The 21,368-nt window shown below is 49.1% G+C and overlaps 1 protein-coding gene across 3 annotated transcripts; it reads left to right on the forward strand.

Moving 5' to 3' along the window:
* Nucleotides 1-481: 481 nt before the first annotated feature.
* On the forward strand, nt 482-19,924 carry Zbtb2 (zinc finger and BTB domain containing 2). 3 transcript variants are annotated; one of them, XM_070011081.1, is made up of 3 exons: nt 482-674; nt 11,751-11,935; nt 17,144-19,924. In XM_070011081.1, exons 2-3 carry the CDS (start codon nt 11,763-11,765, stop codon nt 18,513-18,515), a joined length of 1,545 nt encoding a protein of 514 aa, XP_069867182.1. In that variant the 5' UTR covers nt 482-674; nt 11,751-11,762; the 3' UTR covers nt 18,516-19,924. The 3 variants fall into 3 exon arrangements, with proteins under 3 accessions (XP_069867182.1, XP_069867180.1, XP_069867181.1); XM_070011079.1 differs by lacking the exon at nt 482-674 and adding an exon at nt 1,082-1,215; XM_070011080.1 differs by lacking the exon at nt 482-674 and adding an exon at nt 7,827-7,847.
* The last annotated feature ends 1,444 nt before the right edge of the window (nt 19,925-21,368 follow it).

Raw genomic sequence — 21,368 nt, forward strand, 5'->3', positions numbered from 1 at the left:
CGCTGGGGAAGGGACCTGGTCCGAGGAGAGAGGGGTGCGAGGGGGTGGGGGAGCCCCGAGAGATGTCAAGCGCCAGCTGACAGCAGGAGCTGTCCGTCCCTCGGCACCCCCGGGGGTCCTACCGAAACGCCGCCGCCCGTGGACCGGGGGAGGGCTGCGCCCCCCACGCCTCCGGCCCCGCCGGGCGGAGAGGCAGAAGTTTCCTCGGCCCGGCTGCACATGGCTTGCCTAAGTTCGGCCGGAGCGCGGCTCGCCGCGGCGAGGCGGGGCGGGAGCGGCGGCGCAGCCAGGCTGCGGGCGGCGGCGGCGGCGGCGGCGGCGGCGGCGGCGGCGGCGCAGCAGGAGGCGGAGGCGGGCGGGGGAGGGGAGCGGCCGGGGGGCGGAGGGGGCTCTTGCCGCCACTGCTCTCTCGCCGCCTCTCCCCCCCGGCGGGAGCCGCTCGCAGCCTCTTTGCACTAGTCGCTCCGCTCTCTCGGTCATGTGACCTTAACGTAACCGGACAGGAAAAGCCCCGCCGCCGCCGCCGCCGCCGCGCCGGAGACCGACCGCGGCGGCAGCAGCAGCAGCAGCAGCGAGCAGCGCGAGGGAGAGGCGGCGGCGGGGAGGACCGCACCGCCGAGGCCGCCCCGCGCCGCCGCTCCGCGCCTCCCCCCGCCCGGCCAGCCCGGCGACAGGTAAGCGCGCAGCGCCGCCCCGGGCCGGTGCCCACGTGCCGCCCCCGGCCCGGGCTCCGGGAAGGCGGAGGGGGGCGGGGGCCCCCCGGAGCTCGCAAACGGTTCTGGCGGCGACGGCGGCAACAAAGGCGGCGGACGGTCCCGGCGTCCCGGGGCTCCGGACGGAGGCAAGCGCAGGGGGGACCCCCCCCCGGGCCGCCCGGGACCCGGCTCTGGGGAGCGCGGGCGGGGGCGCCCCGCGGGGCGGGGGCGGCGGCGCCTGGCGCCGGGGCTCTGGCCGCCTGACAAAACCATCCCCGAAGCCAGGCGGCGGCGAGTCGGCGGCGGCGGCTCCATCCGGGGCTTTGCGGGAGGGGGAGGGGACGGAAGCCGAGAGGGCGGGCGGCGGAGCGGAGGAGGGAGGGAGGAAGGGGAGGGGGGCGGCTCGCGTTCCGTTCCCCGCCGCCGGTCCCTCCCTTCCCGCCGCCTCGGCGAAGCGCGTCCCGGGCGGAGGAGACCGGTGAGCGTCCCGCGCTGGAGCCCCGGTAGGCGGGCCCTTCAGGTGCGTATTCCTCCGGACGCGCCGCCGCCGCCGCCGCCGCTGCTGCTGCTGCTTCGGCGGCCAGGCCGCGAGCTGCGGAAGTGGGTTTGGGGGAGGGGAGGGAGAGAGGGAGGGGGAGGGGAGGGATCCGGTCCGACCGGAGCAGGCCCGGCCTCTCTGGCGCTTCTCCCAGCGGCAGCGGCTCCTACAGCTGCTGCCGCTACTGCCGCGGCTCCGCCTCCCCGCTCGCGGGCGGGGGCGCGCACGCGCGCTTCCGGCCTCCTCGGGTCTCGCGCTGTCTGCGGCTCTCGCGCGCGCTCCTCCCCGCTCCCTGGCTGGGCCGCCCCGCCCCCTCGCTTCCCCCCTCAACACCCCTACCCCCCCCCCCCTCCGGCGCCGGCCGGGGCGTTGCGCACGGCGTAGGCGTCGGCTTTGTGTTAAACTCCGCGGGACTTGGGGCGGGCGGGCGCGCGCGCGCACACGCGGGCCGAGGGCAGCGCCGAGCGTGCGGCGCGGCCGGAGCGCGTCGCCCCGCCCCGCCCCGCCCCTCAGCGCCCTGGGGTGGAGGCGGGACCGGAGGGACCGGAGGGGTCCGGGGGCCCGGCGCAGGCGGTTTCCCGCCCCCCCCAGCTCCGCCCCGCCCCGGGTGGGCCCCTCCCCGGGGGCGGGGTGGCCTGGCGGCCGTTGGGCGGCCCCGAGACTGGGCGGAGGCGCTGCCTGGGCGCCGCCTGGTTCCCGTGCTGGGGCGCCGGGCCGTCGCTGCCGCCTCGCCCCGGGCTGGCCCCGGGCGTCTCTCGGGGTGGCGGCCCGAAGCCGCGTCGGGAGCGAGGTGGTTGTCGCTGTTGGCTGGCGGTGGACTCGGGAGGCCACACACAAGGAAGCCCGGGCCGCCGAGCGGGCGGAGCGGGAGCCGAGCCCGCGGCCCCGGGGAACCGCGCCTGCCCTCAGCTGGGCCGCCGCGCATTGTCTGAATAACCCTAGAGAGAGATGTGGATCTCGAGCCCGGCCCGGCCCGCAGTGCCGCGCTGCCCGGCCCCGGCCCGGCCCGGCCCGCAGTGCCGCGCTGACAGGCCCCGGCCCGGCCCGCAGTGCCGCGCTGCCCGGCCCCGGCCCCGCCCCCGCCCCGGCGGCTTGCCACCAGCCCGGGACGAGCCGGTCGAGGTACTTCTTAGGAAGAAAGCGACCCTGCCGTGCTCGCTGGGAACCGTGTGGCCCTGGGTTTACGTAGCCTGACCGAGGAACTGGCATGATGCCGAAACCGCCCAGACACCCAAAAAGGCCGGAAGTGGCCGGAGTGGTGTGTCTCGGGGCCACTCACCAGTCACCTCCCGTCCGCACACCTGCTCGCCTGGGTGCGAAAGGAAGAGGAAACGACACGGGGCCTTTCAGTCACGGGCGATTTGAGCAGCGAGTGACGGCTTAAAACAAGTCTGAGGCTGCTGTGAATTTTGAGCGGACTTGGGGAGGTGTGTTGTGTATGGTTGGCCCAGCCGGGCTGGCCCGCGGGGCCTCCCGCTCGCCAGGCAGTGCACCAGTTAACGCCCCCCAGCTGAGATTGGAAATAATACAGAAGTGTATTTCCTCCGGCCGTCCTCTCAGGAGATGACCCTGTAGCCCCGTGGTCTCAAGGCCGTGCTTTCCATGTTTGAGAAGTGCCGAAGCTGGGAAGCAAGCTCCAGGCTGCTGTGATGTTGGCTTGGGACCCGTATTTTCCTAGCAGGGGCTGCTCCTTGCTCTCTCTAGACATGGCCACGCCCCTCTGTAAGAACTTTGAAACGCTGGGCAGGTAGTGTAGCCCCAGACACAAGAAAGGAAGACAGGAGGAACTGCCAATCTACAGGGGATTTTTACCATAAGTTTCAAAATTCACCAGGCAAAAGGCCCTTTATCATTTCCTCGTTCTTTCTCTTTGAATCTCTGAACTTGACCCTGAACATCTTAAGTTTTTTTTACAATTGTAAACATTAGATTTAGGAACATTTTAAAACCATCACTGTGCTCAGGTTATAAGTCTTATTAGCAAGCTATAAACTAAATAAAAATATTTTTAATTTTTTATAATGGTGAGATAGCTATTAAGATGTGGAGTCACTCAGTAGAGACTGGAAAGTGAACTATGCAATTTGTGGGCAAGGGATGGTAGGGGGAGGGCAAGAGGTGACACTGTCTAAAAAGAAATGTACTCATTACCTCACTTATGAAATAGCAACTCCTCTGTACAACCTGAATAATAACAATAAAATTGTTTTTAAAAAAAAAAAAGATGTGGAGTCAGTAGCTATAGAACCCTATCCAAGACTTAGCAATTCAGGACGTGTAGGCCCATTATTTTATGGTACAAGAGCCAAGTTAGAAGCTGTGTATTGAGGCTGAAACATATAATCCCCAGTTACAACCATGTGGGTGTCTCTCCCATGTGCGCGTGCATGCCAGAACTGGAGCTTGAACTCAAGGCCTGGTGCTTTTGCTTAGCTGTTTCAAAGCTGGCACTCTGCCACTTGAGCCACTCCTAAAGTACTCCTGAATCAGCCTCCTGACCCCAAAACTATTGGGAATAATTTGATTGGGAATTAAAAACTAAATGTAAACAAAAGCAAAATAAAATTGGAAAGACAAATCTTTTTAGAAATGTAGTGCTTTCCAATATTAAAATTACTGCTAATAGTCAATGGCCCTCCTTTTTCTAATTACAGTGGAAGATGGTTGTTGCTTAAAGAAACAGAAGCAGGGCTCTGGTGGCGTAAGCCTGTAATCCTAGCTACTCAGGAGGCTGAGATTTGAGGGTCACAGCCTAGGCTGTGAGGTTCTTATCTCCCACTGACCATCAAAAGTGGTAGACTGCCAGCCTAAGTTAAGAATGCCTTGGTCCTGGGTTCAAGCCCTAGTGTATTGGGGGCTGGAGGTGAGTAGAAACTTCAATCCCCTATACAAAAGAAAGAAATTTAGGAAATGTTAGAGAAAACTTCTCAAACTGTCAATACAACTAAATAAAATCCATTTCCTACCTTTGAATTGTGTTATAAGTATATATTGAAATTGAAATGAGCAGGCTTATTGAGGTTTAGTTCATGGGGCCTCCAACATTTTTTTTCCAGTTTTTTCAACATTAATTTTTTATCATACTAATTGGAAAGGCAGTTCTTGTCCTGCTAAGTGATCTAAACCACTTGAAAGAATCCATTTTACTTGTGAGTAATGCTTCTGTCTGATGTGCTTGGTGCATTACAGTATTCATTTATGCTTCACTCAAATAAAATCAAGGACTTCGGAGGACCCTTTTAGTGCCCTTGAAATGGGTCGCCTAAGTGGTGTTTAGTGTGTTCGAAGAGCTATTATCTTTAGAAAGTGAATCATCAATTCCCAAAAGCTGTTTGGTCTTTAGTTCTTCTTGGGAGAGTGAAGGAGAAACTTGGGTTGTGAAAACACAGCTCGATTACAAGTGTCTCATTCAGCTGCACATTCCGAGACGGGAAACCCACAGATCCCACTCAGAGAAAGAAGCTGGAAGCTCCCAGCTTGTGACAGCCAGCTGCTCAGTGTCCTGATACCGAAGTGGCAACTTACAAAACAGATTGTCTTAATTATCTAAATGACTACTTCTATTTGACTTAGGAAAGCGTTTTTTGGTTTTTAACCTATCTGACATGAGCTTGTCTTCTAGACTATTTACTTACATAAAAAAATTACACATGTATACATCAAGGAAGCTTTTAAGTTCCATAGAACTGTTCAGTGGTTGGAGATTTTATATGGACCATCAGTGTCCTTATTTTGTTGTGGCCCGTGGTGACTAGAACCTATAAGAATTTGTGGGAGTGCTCCCTGTGAAGCACCAGTGGAGAATCTCAGGCCCTGAGACAGAGCCCCTATGGCCAACAGTGCAGCGATTTCTGGACAGAGCTGTGTTGTCCCATAGCCTGGCGTCCGTGAAGACTCTGAAGTCAATCACTGGACTTCTGAGCCTTGGGGACCTCTGCAGGTCTCAAATCTAAACCCACCTAGCTGGACAGGGTAAGTCCTCTGGGGTGCTTTGATCCCAAGTCAATGCATCACTGTTGCTGTTGACTTTTTATCTTCTAAATATCATGGTATTATCTTCTAATCCTGCCCAACTCCTCCTTCAGATTGCTGCTCCTGCTCCTTCCTTCAAGTTGAACTACAGTGTACTTTGCCCTCCCCTCCAGCACAGCTCTGCTGGCGCTGGTCAGATAGTCTTTATACCTTGTAGCCCTCCCATTGTGTAGTGGATTGAAAATCTCTTCAGAGGCTGACCATTGTCTTGGTTTAAGATAATAACTGAACCCTTAAATAGATATCAGAGTACTTGTCTCATTCTTCTCAGGCTCTTTGCCCTTTAGGGTCATAGAAAACTCCCAAGCACCATTCAAAACTAATTATTACCATGGGGAAATGCCAGATGACATTAAACTGAAGAATTCATCCAAAATATAGCACATGTGCAATTGATGAGAGTTTTTTAGGTCTATATAGGACTAAAAGAAACTGAGCTTTTATCCCCAATTACCCAGTTATTTAGATGTCAAACCATGGCTGGAACACTTCACTATTCTCTGAACATCTACTTACTAGTTTCACTATCCTACGTAACCTAGTAGGCACTTAGGTAAAGTAGTACATTATAAGAATCCATTAGCTTTCTAGAAGCATCTGAAGGACTACATAACTGGCACATGCACAGATGCCTCGAGGAAGTGCATGTGTGTGCAAATATGCAAGTGCATGAATGCACATGCTTATGTCAGTACATGCTCCTGCGTGCCAATACCAGGCTTTGGAATGTAACATGTTATGTATCAAAACAAAAATTTTTTGAAGCCAGGCGTGGTAGCTCATTCCTGTAATACTAGCTACTCAGGAGGCTAAGATGTGAGGATCACAGTTCAAAGCCATCCTGGGGAAGAAAAGTATTCGACTTTTAAAAGCTGTAAGTGGAGGTGTGGCTTAAGGTGTGGCTCAATACTTGTGGTACACTACACAAGTATTAAGTAAAAAGCCAAGAGCAAGCAAGAAGCCCTGAGTTTATGCGTCAGTATCAGCACACATACACATACATATAATATACATATACATATATACATATATATATATATGTGTGTGTGTGTATATATATGCTTCTCAGAAAGTCTGAAAAGCTATAGCTTGGATCAGCCCTAGGGTCCAGAGTGCAGTGTCAATATGTTTTTTTCAGTGTGAGCCGTATACGTATGGCTCTGCTTGGCCTTGAACTTTTGCCCTTGGTCAGCATGTGCTTTACCACTTGAGCCACTCCACCCCTGAGTATCTCAGGTCCATCAGGTTCTGCGCCTCTGTCCAGTGACCCTTTCTGCTGTGGCCAGTGGAGGTGACGCAGAGTGTGAGGAGGCCCGCAGCAGGGAGTGTTACAGACTCTCAGGGGCCAAATGAGGCTCTGCGCAGGTGGACGTCAGGGACCTTCTGGGAAAGAAACTACCTGGCTCAGCTGGCCCAGTAAACATTCTGTCTTCCCTAACATAAAACAAGATGATGGGGCTGGGAAGGTGGCTCAGTGGTAGAGTGCTTGCCTTGCATGCCTGAGGCCCTGAGTTCGATTCCGTAGCACCACATAAGCAAAAAGAAAAAAGCCAGAAGTGGCTCTGTGGCTCAAGTGGTAGAGCGCTAGCCTTGAGCTGAAGAACTGAGGGACAGTGCCCAGGCCCAGAGTTCAGGCCCCACGACCGGACCCCCCAAAAAAAGATTTTGTTGTTGTTGTTTTGGGGTGATGGGGTCTTGCCTTAGCCTCCTCTGAAGTGCTGGGATTACAGCCAAGTGTTTTTTGATAATGTTTATATATACTGGATGCCCAAGCTGACAATCTTGGGTCCAAAAGTAATTGAGTGGATACTTAATGTCACAAAAGAAGGTTTTGTGTTTACATTTAGAAAAGGTTATTTTCCATGTTTGGATATAGTGTCCACTCTTCTTCCTCTGGGAGAATGCACTTGCATTCTGTCCTTTCTGCCCACTTAGGGGGAAATACGCTCCCATCCCTGTTAGGCCTGTGACTAGCTTGTGTCTTTGCCTGCAGAATAGAGAGCAGCACTGTTGGAGCGCCCCCGCCTCCGTGTAGTGGTTTGTTTGTTTTGTGTAAGTGTGAAATCAGAAAGTCTGAAAAGCTTTAGCTTGAATCAGCTCTGGAGTCTAGAGCGCAGAGAAAGCAATAGTAAGGTGACAGAGAAACATCAGATTCGCCCTTCAGAAAGATCTGACTGTACGTAGTGGATGGTAAGGAATGGAGAATCAGATTTGGGAGGCGAATTGGGAGGGGTTTCAGTTGATGTGAGGGGTAAGGTCTTAGAGAATTGGAACCTGAGTTGAGACTCCTCAAGACTGAGTTTGAATACAGAACAGATTTGTACACCAGCTTCTCACTCGGGAGAAGGGGTGAGCAGGTCAGGTATTTTGAGTTCACTGATTTAGATCAAGCTGAAGGTTCCTTTGGGACCACAGGGTAGAAGAGGATGCACTCAACCAGGGGATGCTGCCCAGGAAGAAGTGGGCAGCAGAGCATGCGCGGGAGAGAACGGCCAGAGTGATCTTGGCGGGAGGGGAAGACATCACGGGTGCAAAGTGGCCTGGATACCAGACACAGGAGGCTTATCCACACAGGAGGAGAGGTAGAAAATTCAGCCATTTTTCCAAAGAAGGATAGCCTGGTCAGCCTGAACTGCATGGTCTTTATGCAAGTTAAGCCCTCAGCGCAGTGATTTGGGGGACCATGAAGAGGAAAAAGGAGAGCGAGGCCCCGAAACGCAGTCCTTCCCCTGTGCTCCTGCTGCCTCCGCTGCCTCTCACTCCACGCTTTCAGAGTACTTCACTGCAAGGATCCAGGCGATTCCACTTTGATTTTCTCTTCTGAGAACAAATTTTTGATCTAAAGATTGTTCCTAAATTGATCTTTGGATTTTCTCCCACATGAATTTTTAAACATATGACTTGTTCTGTGTTCTTCCTCCTTTTCATCTCTCAGAGCCATCACATGTGTTCCTCCCTCTATATTTGAATGCTTATGTTCAGTGTGATTCCTGATCTAAGAGATGTTCCTAAATTGAGATCCTAAAATTACTCCCTTAAAAAGGAAACATTCAGCATTTCTTATCACACTTCCTTCTTATGGGCTGAATAGAACACTGTTAGTCTGTTTATGGAAAGAGAGGGAGCTGTGTATTTTGCTATGTGAAAGTAGACAGCATTATATAGAACCATTCATAATCCTCCTATAAGCTATTGAGAAATTTGATGACATTGAGGCAATCATACATCAAAAATCTTGGGGCTGGAAGTATATCAGTGGTTGAACTCTTAATATGTGTGAGACCCTGAATTCCATCCCCATCACACACAAAAGTTCAGTATAAGGAGAGGCCAAGAAAGTCAGGAAAGCACTAGCTATGCAGGTGACACAAAGCTCATTGATGGATGGATTTTCTAAATCAGGATGAAAAGCAGGAAGTGGTGCTGTGGCTCAAGCGGTAGAGTGCTCGCCTTGAGCTGAAGAGCGCAGGGACTGCACCCAGGCCCAGAGTTCAAGCCCCACGACCGACCAAAAAAAGAAAAAAGGATGAAAAGCAAACCAAGAAAAACATGGGCAAAACTCAGGAACAGACAGTAGAAGAAATTGAAGTGGCCAGTTAATATATGATTCACATCATTAAGTGTCCTAAAGTGACACTGAGAAAGAGTCTTAAAAAGTGATCATGGACAGCTCTCTTTGTGTCTCTGTAATGTTTGAATCCTTCATAGCAAGTGCATAGACTTAAAAACACAGTCAAAAAAGAATATTTCTTGTTAATTTAAAACTAAGCTGGGCATGGCAGCACCTGATTCTGAGCACTGGGCAGGAGGGTCAAAGTTGAATACCAGACTGGGCTACGTTAGCAATCAGACAGAGACAGAGAAAGAAGAAAGAAAGAAAAAGAGGGGGAGAAAGGAAAAGAAGGAGAGAGAAGAAGAGAAAGAAGGAAGGAATCTGTACCACTTTACATTGTCATCCCCAATATGTGAGTGATCCAGTTTCTCCACATCCTCACCACCATTGAGTGGTGATTTTTGATAATTTTATCTATCCTGATAGGCACATTAAACAGGCAGTGTTTTTAATTTGGTTTCTCTAGAAGTAAACGATGTTGAACACTTCCCTGTGTTTCTCTGCCATGTGTATATCTACCTTGATGATATATCTAGTCAAGTCTATTGCACATTTCTAATTGATTGGGTTTTTTATTATTAGTTTTGAGAGTACTATATCTGATAGTAGCCTGTTTCTGGAAGGGTAGCTTGCAAAAGTTCTAAGACATTTTCTCCTACTCTTCTTACCTTGTCTTTTCATCTCTGGAACAAAATCTTACTTTCGATTTCAGTTTAATTTATCACTTTATCCTTATGGAGTCTACTTTTGGTGCTGAGTGTAGGACCTCTTTGCCTAGCTCTAGATCCCTCATTCCAGAAGTTTTATGGTGTGTGTCTTACATTTAAGCTCATGATACATTTTAAGTTCCTTTGTACATAAAGTACAAGACAGGTCTCAGTCCCTTCTTGTCTTCTCTGCCTCTCTTCTTCCCTCCCTGTTTGCTTGCCTGTCTGCACCATTTATTAAGGTCTACTTCCTTCATTGAATTACTTTGGTGCCTTTTTCAACCATGAAATGTGTGACTCTGTGTGGCTCTGTTTCAGTGTTTTCTATATTCTCCTACATTGGTTTGCATGCCTGTCTCTCTGCTAAGACAACAGTTTTGAATTTCTTGCCAGTATACATCTTAAAAGTGGTAGACTGATTTTTTCCTTTGTTATTGTTCTTATTTATTTACTTTGACTACTTGCTTATTTTTCTGGTACCAGGACTAAACTCAGGGCCTCCTATTCACAGGGCTTACTTGTCAAGTGGCACGATTACCACTTAACTTATGCCTCCAATCCTGTTTTTTAATGGCTAATTGGAGATAAAGTCTACAGTACTTTTCTGTATGGACTGCCTTTAAGCTGCTCATAGCCTCTTGAGTGGCTAGAACTATAGGGGTAAGCATCTAGCAGCTATATGGTTCTTTTCAAAGAGTTGTTTTGCTAATTGTCTTTCCTTTGCCTTAGCATATACATGCAGAATAATCTTGCCTATATCTCAATAACAGATCTTGCTAGTATTTTAACAGATATTATGTCAAATTCTAAACTTTAAAGACTGATTATGTCTTTTAACTAAGGTGAGACTTATCCATAAATATAGTGTCTCTCCACTTATTTAGATCTTCTTTGATTCATCAGCAACTTATAATTACCCATGCAAGTCCTACATGCTTCGTTAGATTTACGCTTTATATATTTTTTTCTGGGTGGTTATAAATGGTATTGCAGTTTTAATTTCAATGTCCATATATTCAGTGCTATAATTCTAGTTGATTTTTTGTATGTTTATCTTACTGACGTTTTAGTTCTAGGAGCGTTTTTTTAAGATAGAAAGACAGATAAATGCCTGTGGTTCTCTACAACCATGTCTTCTGCAAATACGGACAGGTTGGTTTATTCTTTCCTGTTTGTATACCTTTATTTCCTGTCTTCCTTCGTTACATGTCAGTTATTTCCAGTGCTGTATGTTAAGGAGAGAGAGAACATATACTTCTTTGTTCCCAATCTTGGGGAAAAAGCATCCCCTTGTTCTCACCATGAAGTGTATATTGATCTATGTGTAGCAGGCTGCGCTGGTGGTACTAGAGGTGAACTCAGAGCCTTGAGCTTGCTAGTCTAATAATGCTCTACCACTTGAGTCATTCCCCCAGTCCCACAGTGGCCTTTACAAATGCTGTCTGACTGTAAGAAGGAGCAGTTTAAGAATTTGATAGCCAAAGCATTAGTAGGCAGCTTCTCTGCTATGAGTAGATTCAGACCTGAGTAATTGGCTGAAGGGCTGTCTGAGAGTAATAGAAACCATAGAATTTGAAGTTGGTACACCAAAGTTTATATTTTGATTCCTCCACTTTCCAGGTGGAAGGTCTGGAGCATTCAAAAGCCTAGTTCCTCCTTCACAAAAGGAACGGCTAACTCCAATCCTAGGGGATCTGCAGCCATTCTATCCGTGGCAAGGAGTGGAAAGCAGGGAGTTCCACCACCGCCTAGATGTGACTCCAGCCAGCACTTCAATTGGTCTGTCTCTAGAAGATTGGACAAATTCTGATATATCTTTAGAATTTTCATTTAGGATCTTTTTTTAAGACTAGCTAGCTGGTCCTGAATGCTTTCAAGGTCAAGGACTGATGCTTAAAGGTAGATTCCCTGGGTTCTTGCCTGGCTTTTCCACGTATAATCTGTGTAAGCCTGAGCAAAGTGTGTAATCCCAGTGAGTCACCCCACGGGAGTTCTGACAGGTGTGTTCTGAGGATGGAATTCACCAGTGTGCTAGTTAGCTATACATCTGACAATATGGGAGCTGTGCTGGCATGTTAGCTTTGATGGTTACTGTTGGTGACTATAAAGGACACATTCTTGTTTGTGAACCACCTTTCTTAAAAACAAAATTGTTTACTTTGCAGATTTATAAAAAAATGGATTTGACCAACCATGGACTTATTCTACTGCAGCAGTTAAACGCTCAGCGAGAGTTTGGTTTCCTGTGTGACTGCACGGTTGCAATCGGCGATGTGTACTTCAAGGCACACAAATCAGTTCTTGCTTCATTCTCCAATTACTTTAAGATGTTGTTTGTCCATCAGACCAGGTAACTAAAGTGGTTGATACTATCTAATGGCTGTAGACTTCTAACTCCCATGCCCTCCTCCCACCAAGCCCACTCTTTGCCTTTGTCCAGACCATGAGTCTGTCTGCCTGTGCCAGGCTCCTAGGTGTCCAGTTCCCTTGTGACCTTAGCCCTCTGCCCTCTTGGTTACCGGTCCTTTCAGTAGCCCTGGAGATTCACCAAACCTGCCCGTTTTGTGGGCCCCTCCCCTCCAAATCCCCACCCTGGGTTTCACCTGCATGACCTGCGAGGATTCCTCCCCCAGAGCCAGTCATGACACCCAGCTCCCCTCTGTCAGTAAGCCTTCTTTGTCTCTAAGCCCAGTTCTTTCTCTCCCGTAGCCCCAGGCCCCTGAATTCAATCAAGAATTCCCCCAGTTTCCCTCTTTTCTATCTTTCTGCCCATCTCTCCAAAGAATCCTAGAGAAAAGAGTCTTTCGAGGTCAAAGAAAAATTGATCCTCCTCCCTCACAGCTCTCCATTTTTTTTCTCTTCTGTATTTTATACTTTTCATCCCTTTCCACACTGCATCCCATCCAGCCTGTGGGGGGTGGGGACTTGAGCTAAGGCGCTGCTGTCTTTGATTTCACCACAGAAGTCCTTAAAAGGGCCCCGTGTCCTTTGGTGCACTTTGCGCATCCCACACTCTTCCTGCCCATTTGCACCACGGCTTCCTCCCCAGCCCTGACTCCACCGCAGTCCCATCTCCAAGGTCACCTCGCCAAAACCACTGCCCCACCCAGGCCCGGGTCTGCCCTCAGCATCTGCAGCAGCTGTCACTTGCACTGCGGAGCTGGCTGCCCTTGCTCTGGCCTCTGCCCTCTACCCTCTACCCTCTGCCCTCTGCCCCTGACCTCCTGAGCCCCAGCCTCAGGCTTTCCCCACTCTCCTTACACTCCTGTCTTTCCTGTAGGTCTTATCTTGCTACTGGAAACTTGCAGCTTCCCGCTCTGGCCTCCCATCTTTGTGTCTCCTGAACTCTACTCCAGAGCCTCCAGGGCTGCCTCTGCTCATTTAGGACTGACTGCTCCCCCACCCCACCTCCCATCTCATCCGGCATGGTGAAAACAGCATGGTGTCTCTTAAGGTCTCCTCATTTTCTTATCTTCAAGCTCCCTAGCTTAAACCCCCTTTCAGATCACATCTTACCAATCCCCAGGTCACGCCTTCTTCCAACTACCTTTTGCATCGGTCCACGCTTCCTCATTTCCATTATCTAAGCATTCACGCTGTACTTTACTGTCAGACTAATTTTGCTAATCACTGCTTTAAATATAGGACAGTAAATAAATGTCTCCTTTGATGAGAAACTTCTTGAATGTGTGATTCCTTTGCTCAGAAACCAAGAAGATGCATTGCACACCAAAATACTGTCCAGTTCCTTATCTTCTCATTTGGAGCCCTGCAGGCCTGAGCCTGACCCCCAGCCCCATTGCCAGGCATCTCTGAACCACTCCACCATACCTCACAGTGGCCTGACCAGCTCCCACGGCTCCCGCGCACCACACATCCTTCTTCCTGCCCCTCCACTACCAAGTGGACAAGTAATCAAAAGTGACCTCATCATCTCATGGTCATAGCACTTTATTTGTACCTCATTTTCCTTCAACTGTTCTTAGTTGTATACTCAGACCCCTCCCTCCAGCCCCTCCTCATATACACACCTTGTTTGTAAGTTTCTTGAGGGCAGAGACTGGGTCTTACACATCCTTGTGGACACAGACACCACAGAGTATAATGAAATGGTATGCACATAAGGGGAGAGCCATTTGGTGGACTCCTGGAGCGGCAGCAGGGCCAGCACAGGATTACAGCAAGTGTAATTATGGGCAAGGGCCAGCTGGCCGCAGCACTAAGCTGGTCGGGAGGTTGAGGCAGGAGAATCAAGAGGAGTTGAAAGCCAGTCTGAGCAATGTAGTAAGATGGCACCTTTTAAGTTCAATGTGTTAGAGAATTGGTCACTAAATGGGGGCTTTGTACTTAGGTTCCATACAGATAAATGGTTCTAAAAAGGAAAAGATTTTCAATTGTAGAAGTAAAAGAAAATGTAATGGGCTTTTATTAAAGGCAAGAAAATTCCTTACTTAAGTAAATGGCAGAGAATAAATGTCATTGTAACAAAAGAAGATGATCTCGCGTCCTAGAAGACCCCAGTTTAAGCAGTAGTTTGTGTGACCACACCGGAGGTGACATAGGCATTGGAGGAGCCTCCTGGTAGCCAGCCTGGCCTCGTTGCCTCCACGTGCAGGGAGACAAACACAGGGAGACCCTGGAGACAGGCCTTCAGCTTGATGGGGCCCGTGACTAAAACTAGGACAAGCACCTTCAGGTTTACTGTAGGCAGTGTTTTGTTGGCTTGAGGAGAGGGGAGTGGGGGAGAAAGGTGGTATCAGGATTTGAACTCAGGACATGGAGCTCACTCAGCTGGAGCTCTACCATTTGAATCACACCTCCAGTCCTTAGACAGTGTTAATGTCCTGTAGTTACCACTAGATGTCTCTACATTTTTTTCTGCAGACGTCAAGCTGTCAAAATTAGAAGTACGGAGGGCTAAGCCCTGCTAAATACAATGCTCAGCATTAGTTGAAAATGTTTAATTGTAAATTTTTAATGAAGGAAAGATTGAACAAGGAAATTACTGTGGAAGTTTTGAAAGAGGCCTTAGAGTTGTACGAAAATGCTGTTCACTTCTTTTTTGCCTGCCTAAAATGTTCTTCAAGTAGACATCTTTGCTGGGAAGACACTGGAGAAGCAGAAAGCCACTCAAGTCTTGCCCCAGTGGAGCTGAGTGGCTAAGAGTGAGGTTGAGGGGTAACAGCGGTTGAGTGACGGAGGCTGAAGTGTGGCACAGGGAACTTGGCAAAGCTCCACCTTTTTTATGGGCACGCGCACGTATGTGTGTGTGTGTGCGTGTGTGCATGCACACACACATGCTTCTGCTTTGGAAAAGGACATGTTTTAAATAAAACAGAATGAACTGGTGTCTGGGGATCTCCCCAGGGCCTCCCTGCGTCCCTCTCCCTGGCACTGAGCCAGAACTGCCTGGCCCAGGGGACTTCTCCCTCCAGCCCGGCTGACGTGTGGGCTGCGGGTTTCTCCACTTCTTCCTGTCCTTGCCGTCAGGGACTGCAGTAGCTGTCTAACATTTGACTGTTCACAACCATGGCCTGTCCAACCACAAGTAAGAAATGGCAAAGCCCACGGAAGAGTTCTTCTGGAAAGGGATTCTGCTCTTAGTACCTTTCCTGGAGGCTGATTCTTATCAGGCCTCCTCTGGCACCCTTCCCCGTTAGCAAGGAGAGGGGAGGGCTGCGGGCTTTCTAGCTCTCCTCTCCTTCCTTGAGGACCAGGTCCATCTGGAGCCTACTAATCTTGGGTAATTTGCATTCCTGAAAGTCTTCCCAAGCCTCTGGTCTCTGCTTCATCCTGGAAGGATGAATATTTTTAATATTGAAGGTCCCCAGAGCAGCTAAATATGTCACATATGTTACACTACACCTGCTATTATTGGAACCTACCTTGTGCTGAAAGACCACCTGTATTTACATTCCTATTAAGTATAAAGAATATAAATATAAAAATAAAAGGCACCAAGTAAGGCTATGAACAGTCTGTGTGTGTGTGTTTAAGAGGAACTTAGATATCCTCTCCCTTTGTCCTGTTAAGGTTAGGCTAGGTTTTATGTTTTGTTTTCATTCTTTGGTTTCCATACTTTGTGGTCAAACATGTCACAGAATTATTTGTATTCACTCTTAAAATACAACTGACAGTTGTACAATAATTATTGAGATAGTACTGTGACAAGTTGCTATTAAAGTTACTTTGTGTGTGTGTATGTATGTGTGTGTGAGAGAGAGAGACAGAGACAGAGAGAGTACTGGGGCCTGAACTCAGGGCCTCACATTCTCCCTTAGCTTTTTTGCTCAAAGCTATTGTTCTACCAGTGAGCCCCACCTTCCCGTCTGGCTTTTTGCTAGCTAGCCAGAGATAAGAATCTCTCAGATTTGTCTGCCCAGGCTGGCTTTGAACCATAATCTTCAGATACCAGTCTCCTGAGTAGGTAGGAATACAGGTGTGAGCCACTGGTGCCCAGGTCCTTTTTTTAAATAGACTAAAATGGTAAACTTAAAAGCTCAAGGTTTAACATCGTGCAAAATACAGAGTTTAACCACTGAATGTGATTGTTAAAACAATCAAAAAGTTGTAACAAGAAGCTGCACAAGCTAAAATCGTTATGAATTTTAAAGTCATTCAAGGAAGCTGTCTGCAGATACACATATGCATAGAACAGATCCACTCTGGATGTATCATACACCTTATTTATGTAGATAATGCATCGCATTGGTTTTCAGTGTTGTGTTAGAACTTCTGTCTTTACTGATGGTCTGAGAACAGTCCTTACTCCTTGCCATTGGTGCTCAATCAGGATGTTGCTGTTTCTGAAATGATGCAAGCAGTAGAGTCTATAAGTTAGAAAAGCAGCCATACGATCGGCTACATTCGCTCTCTGGTTCCATCTGTCAATCAGTCATCAACCTCTGCCCCCTTTGGCTCAACTGGGTACTTGTATTGAAGGTTCTTGGTGTGGTTTTAGAAATTAGGCCTAGATTCAACTGTCGGTCGTACCACTAACATCTCTGATACTGAGGAAGGCATTACTCCTCTGACCTCTCCCTGACTGTTGGCCGTCAGATGGCAACATGGTTGTACAGGCCCCTCAGCAGGGCTGAGGCTGAGGGTAATAAGGAACAGGTTGTTCCTAGGCCTCTTTTTCATGCCATCTAGCAGTACCGGAAATGTGGCTGGCCTGACCTGCTCTCCCATCACTTGCCATGCCTCCACCTTTGCCTTTGCGAGAGAGAGTCACACAGCGCCAAGAATTGGGGGGCATTAACAGTTTTGATGACATGCTCTTACACTGTTCATGCTCACCAGCTCCCCGTATCTTCCTTCTTAGATGGGCTGTTTCACTTTCCTGACAAGAGTTGAGCTCAGGATTGAATAGTACAGAGCCCTAGACTTAACTAAGAGCTCAGCGGGGCCAGAGGATCTTAACAGTCAGTAATGAGAGTGTTCTGTTCCATTGTTTGCTAGTGTCTGTCTGTTTTTGTTTTTTTCTCCTACAGACTCTGTTATCATGTGAGACACCGCGTGACATGTACTTACGGGCTTTGTTTCTCGTCTCTTCCAGTGAGTGTGTCCGATTGAAGCCCACCGACATCCAGCCCGACATTTTCAGCTATCTCCTGCACCTGATGTACACAGGCAAGATGGCTCCGCAGCTGATCGATCCCGTGCGCTTAGATCAGGGGATCAAGTTTCTGCACGCATACCCCCTGATCCAGGAAGCCAGCCTCGCCAGCCAGGGCACCTTCTCCCATCCCGACCAAGTCTTCCCACTAGCTTCTTCACTGTATGGCATTCAGATTGCCGACCACCAGTTGAGACAAGCCAGCAAGATTGCCTCCGCGCCTGAAAAACTTGGGCGAGAACCCCGGCCGCCGCCAGCCAGGATGAGCCGGGAGCCGGTGCCCGAGGCGCCCCAGCTGTCCCAACTGACCTCCAATCTGGCCCAGGTGAATCGGACAAACATGACCCCCGCCGACCCCCTGCAGACCTCGCTCTCTCCAGAACTTGTGTCCACTCCTGTTCCCCCGCCTCCGCCCGGGGAGGAGACCAACCTGGAGGCCTCCTCCTCGGACGAGCATCCTGCGGCCCTGACCATCGCCCACGTGAAGCCGAGCATCATGAAGAGGAACGGAAGCTTCCCCAAGTACTACGCCTGCCACCTGTGTGGCCGGCGCTTCACCCTGCGCAGCAGCCTGCGGGAGCACCTGCAGATTCACACCGGGGTCCCCTTCACCTCCAGCCAGCCCGGGGAGAGCCGCGTCCCCCTGTCCCTCTGCACCAACGCGGCCGACCTGGGCAAAGACAGCATGGAGGTGCCCGAGGCGGGCATGATCAGCGACAGCGAGCTGCAGCACATCTCGGACTCCCCGATCATCGACGGGCAGCAGCAGTCGGAGACCCCGCCCCCCTCGGACATCGCGGACATTGACAACCTGGAGCAGGCCGACCAGGAGCGGGAGGTGAAGAGGCGCAAGTACGAGTGCACCATCTGCGGGCGCAAGTTCATCCAGAAGAGCCACTGGCGCGAGCACATGTACATCCACACGGGGAAGCCCTTCAAGTGCAGCACGTGCGACAAGAGCTTCTGCCGGGCCAACCAGGCCGCCCGCCACGTGTGCCTCAACCAGAGCATCGACACCTACACCATGGTGGACAAACAGACCCTAGAACTCTGCACGTTCGAGGAAGGGAGTCAGATGGACAACATGCTGGTGCAAACCAACAAACCCTACAAATGCAACTTGTGCGACAAAACCTTCTCCACGCCCAACGAGGTGGTCAAACACTCATGCCAAAACCAGGGCTCCGATGTCTTCGCCCTAGACGAGGGGCGGTCGGTCCTCCTGGGCGGGGGGGACTCCGAAGTCACGGAACCCGACCACCCAGTGCTAGCCTCCATCAAAAAAGAACAGGAAACCGTGTTGTTAGACTGAATGTTACTTGTCTTTAAAAAAACAAAAAACAAAACAAAAAAAAAACCACACACACACACAAAAAAAAAACCCCACAAAAAACTAATTTTTACAAAAACCTCTTTCCCTTCCCAGCATTCAGAACCATAGTTGTACGTGGCATGATTCAAGCAGGGTCTGTTCCCTTCTCTTCCCCTCAGCCCCACTTGTGAAAAAGACTGTGCATTTTAAGCCTGGAATTCATTTCCTCTAATCCAGGGGAGGTGGGAAGATAATGGTCCTTAGTGTAATAGGTTTTGAGAAGTTTTCGATTATTTAAAAGCGTACTTGGAACTAATTAAGGGTATATAACAAACACAAACCAACTAGAATATATTTGGTAAGCTGAAATTATGACTCCCTGGGTAATAAGTCTTCCTTCTCAGCAAAAGTGTCAGAAAATACGGCATGCTTCTTAGAGATAAAGCTGGGCTCTGTCTGTACTATGCAAAAATCCTGAAAGTGTGGGGGAGCTTTAAACCCAAGAAAATGTTTTTAGTATTTATCCTCTAGGTGTCTTACTTCAGAATGTATCCTTTGAGATTATGTCTAGTTAAGAAAACTAGTTTTAAAAAAAATCTACGTTAACAAGACAAAAGTAATAATGTGATGGCAATCTTAATTTTTAGATGGAACGTGACAAGCGGTGAGTCTGTGTGTTTGTAAGAGGGAACGCGGATACTTGCTATAAACAGGTGAATCGATGCACTTGCCTTACCTAATTGTGGGCTTCTTTCCAAGCTGAACAACAAAATGCTGTATTTTAGTTTCTGACAAATTGGTTGGTTTACAAATCAGACTTGAAAAAACTAGTGTCTGGATTGTCTTTCTGAACAGAAAATGACATGCTGTTTTTCTAGCAGACGCCTGTGGTGGGTTCATGTCAGTACAAGCAGCCGCTTTGACATCAGTGTGTCTCACAGGGAGAAGGGTGTATACAGAGCGTGCATGTTCCAGGGGAAGTTGTGAGCAGATGTGACTTCACTAGCAGCAGGCTAGTCACTAGCGACATGCATTGAAGCATCAGAAATGGCAAAAGGAAATCAGGACAAAAAAATTGTAATCGCGGTTTTGGGGAAAAACAAACGATGTCTTTTCTCCCACTTTTTTTTTTTTTCTCTCTTTTCAACACCTGAAGTTTTCTCCACTGACCTAAAAGCAGTAAAAGTTGTCCGTTAACCTCCCCTTAGCCCAATAAGAGAATGGTGTTGCAGGACAAAATAGGAGCCAGAAGTAAGGACCCAAGGGAAGAGGGAAGGGGAAGAACACCTATAGCTATACTGTATGTATATGTTGAAAACTGAATACCCGTCATCCCACTGTCTGTGTAGTTGAGTTCTCAGATTTGTAAGTTTTTATACATCCTTTCATTAAACATTGAGTTAAATGAGCATGCGATTTTTTTTTTCTGTGTATCTGCCTAAGCAAAGGGAGATGCTGGACCCTCTTCTGTATACCAGGCTTTGGGGGGATGTCTCTAACCTGACCCCTAACCCTAACCTCACACTTGTAAACTGAAGTTGTTGGCTGCATTGGGTCGCAAAGTCATGGGAATTAAATGAGTACTGGGAACAGGGTGTAAACAGCACCTTGCCAACCTCCTTTCCAGGGGGAAAAGGAGGCACTTTCTAAAGATGACACCAAGTACATCTCTGGATATCTGGGAAAGGGTGATGCAGCCCTCCACGCCTGAGAGCCCAAAGGGGTGAGAGAAGTCTTGAAACCCAGAAAGTCCTAAGAGTCAAATAATCGGAACTGTCAATTTAGTTCCACCCCTTATATTACAAGTAGTTTTCCTTCACAAGAAAAGCAATGAACAAAGGGGCTTCACTGTCAGTACCTGTTACTAAACAATCGGTTTTGCAAAGTACTGTGGGACTCTCACAATAGAAGGTAATGCTTTTGTGGGGAGAAACCATTGCCATTCAAGGTAGTTGTGGCTAATGACAGGCATGAACAGAATGGAGCCCAACTTCTACCTCACTCTGAGTGAGCTGTTGCTGCTTTGGAAATTTCACTGCAAGTAAAGGAAAGGGTAGGGGCATTCAAGCTGGTACAGTGGCTTATGCTTGCAACCTAGCATTTGGGAAACTGAGGCAGGAGGATCACAAGCTTAAGGCCAGCTTGAATATATAATAAGACTTACCTGGAGAAGCAAAACCATTTTGTGAATCGAGCTTGTGCCACTTTTAAATGTTTTTGTTGTGCCAGGGTTTGAACTCAGAGCCCTAGGCCTCAAACTTTCTGGAGCTCTGCCAACTTAAGCCACACTACCAGCCCAACTTTCCTGTTGTTGGGTTTTTTTCTGGGGCAGGGGGAGGGGGAATATTTTGGGTTTTGGTGTGATTTTGTGAGCTGATACTGGTGGTTGATCGACCTCATACTTTTTTTTTTTAATTGATTTACAAGGGAATTAGTTACATGTCAGGTAACGAGTGCATTTCCTTTTTGACAGTGTCATCTGTTCCCTCTCTGCCAGTCCCTCCTGTCTCCACTCCACCCATGAGTTGGCCTCCATACTCTTGGCTTTTTTACTCAAGGTTGGCATTCTACCACTTGAGTCACACCTCCACTTCCAGCTTTTTGCTAGTGAATTGGAGGTAGGAGTCTGAGATTTGCCCGCCTGGGCTGGCTTTGAGTCTGGATGCTTAGATCTCAGCTTCCTGAGTAGGTAATAGGATTACAGCAAGCCACCAGGCCCCTTGCTGTCCTGTACATACTTTCAATGTTAGAGGTCAATGTTCCAAGACCACCACACCCACCACTGTGGAATGTTCTGGAGAATATTATTTTGTTTAGGTGCCAGAGGGGTGGGACTAACTGGGAATATAACAG

Source organism: Dipodomys merriami, unplaced genomic scaffold, assembly GCF_024711535.1.
Source record: "Dipodomys merriami isolate MVZ:Mamm:240054 unplaced genomic scaffold, mDipMer1.0.p SCAF_8, whole genome shotgun sequence".
NCBI lineage: Eukaryota > Metazoa > Chordata > Mammalia > Rodentia > Heteromyidae > Dipodomys > Dipodomys merriami.

Excerpts from the sequence above, each read along its gene's own strand:
- Zbtb2 (XM_070011081.1), top strand. The coding sequence starts at position 11,763 with ATGGATTTGACCAACCATGGACTTATTCTACTGCAGCAGTTAAACGCT. Across the intron at positions 11,936-17,143 it reads TTGTTTGTCCATCAGACCAG|TGAGTGTGTCCGATTGAAGC; the intron begins GTAACTAAAGTG and ends CGTCTCTTCCAG.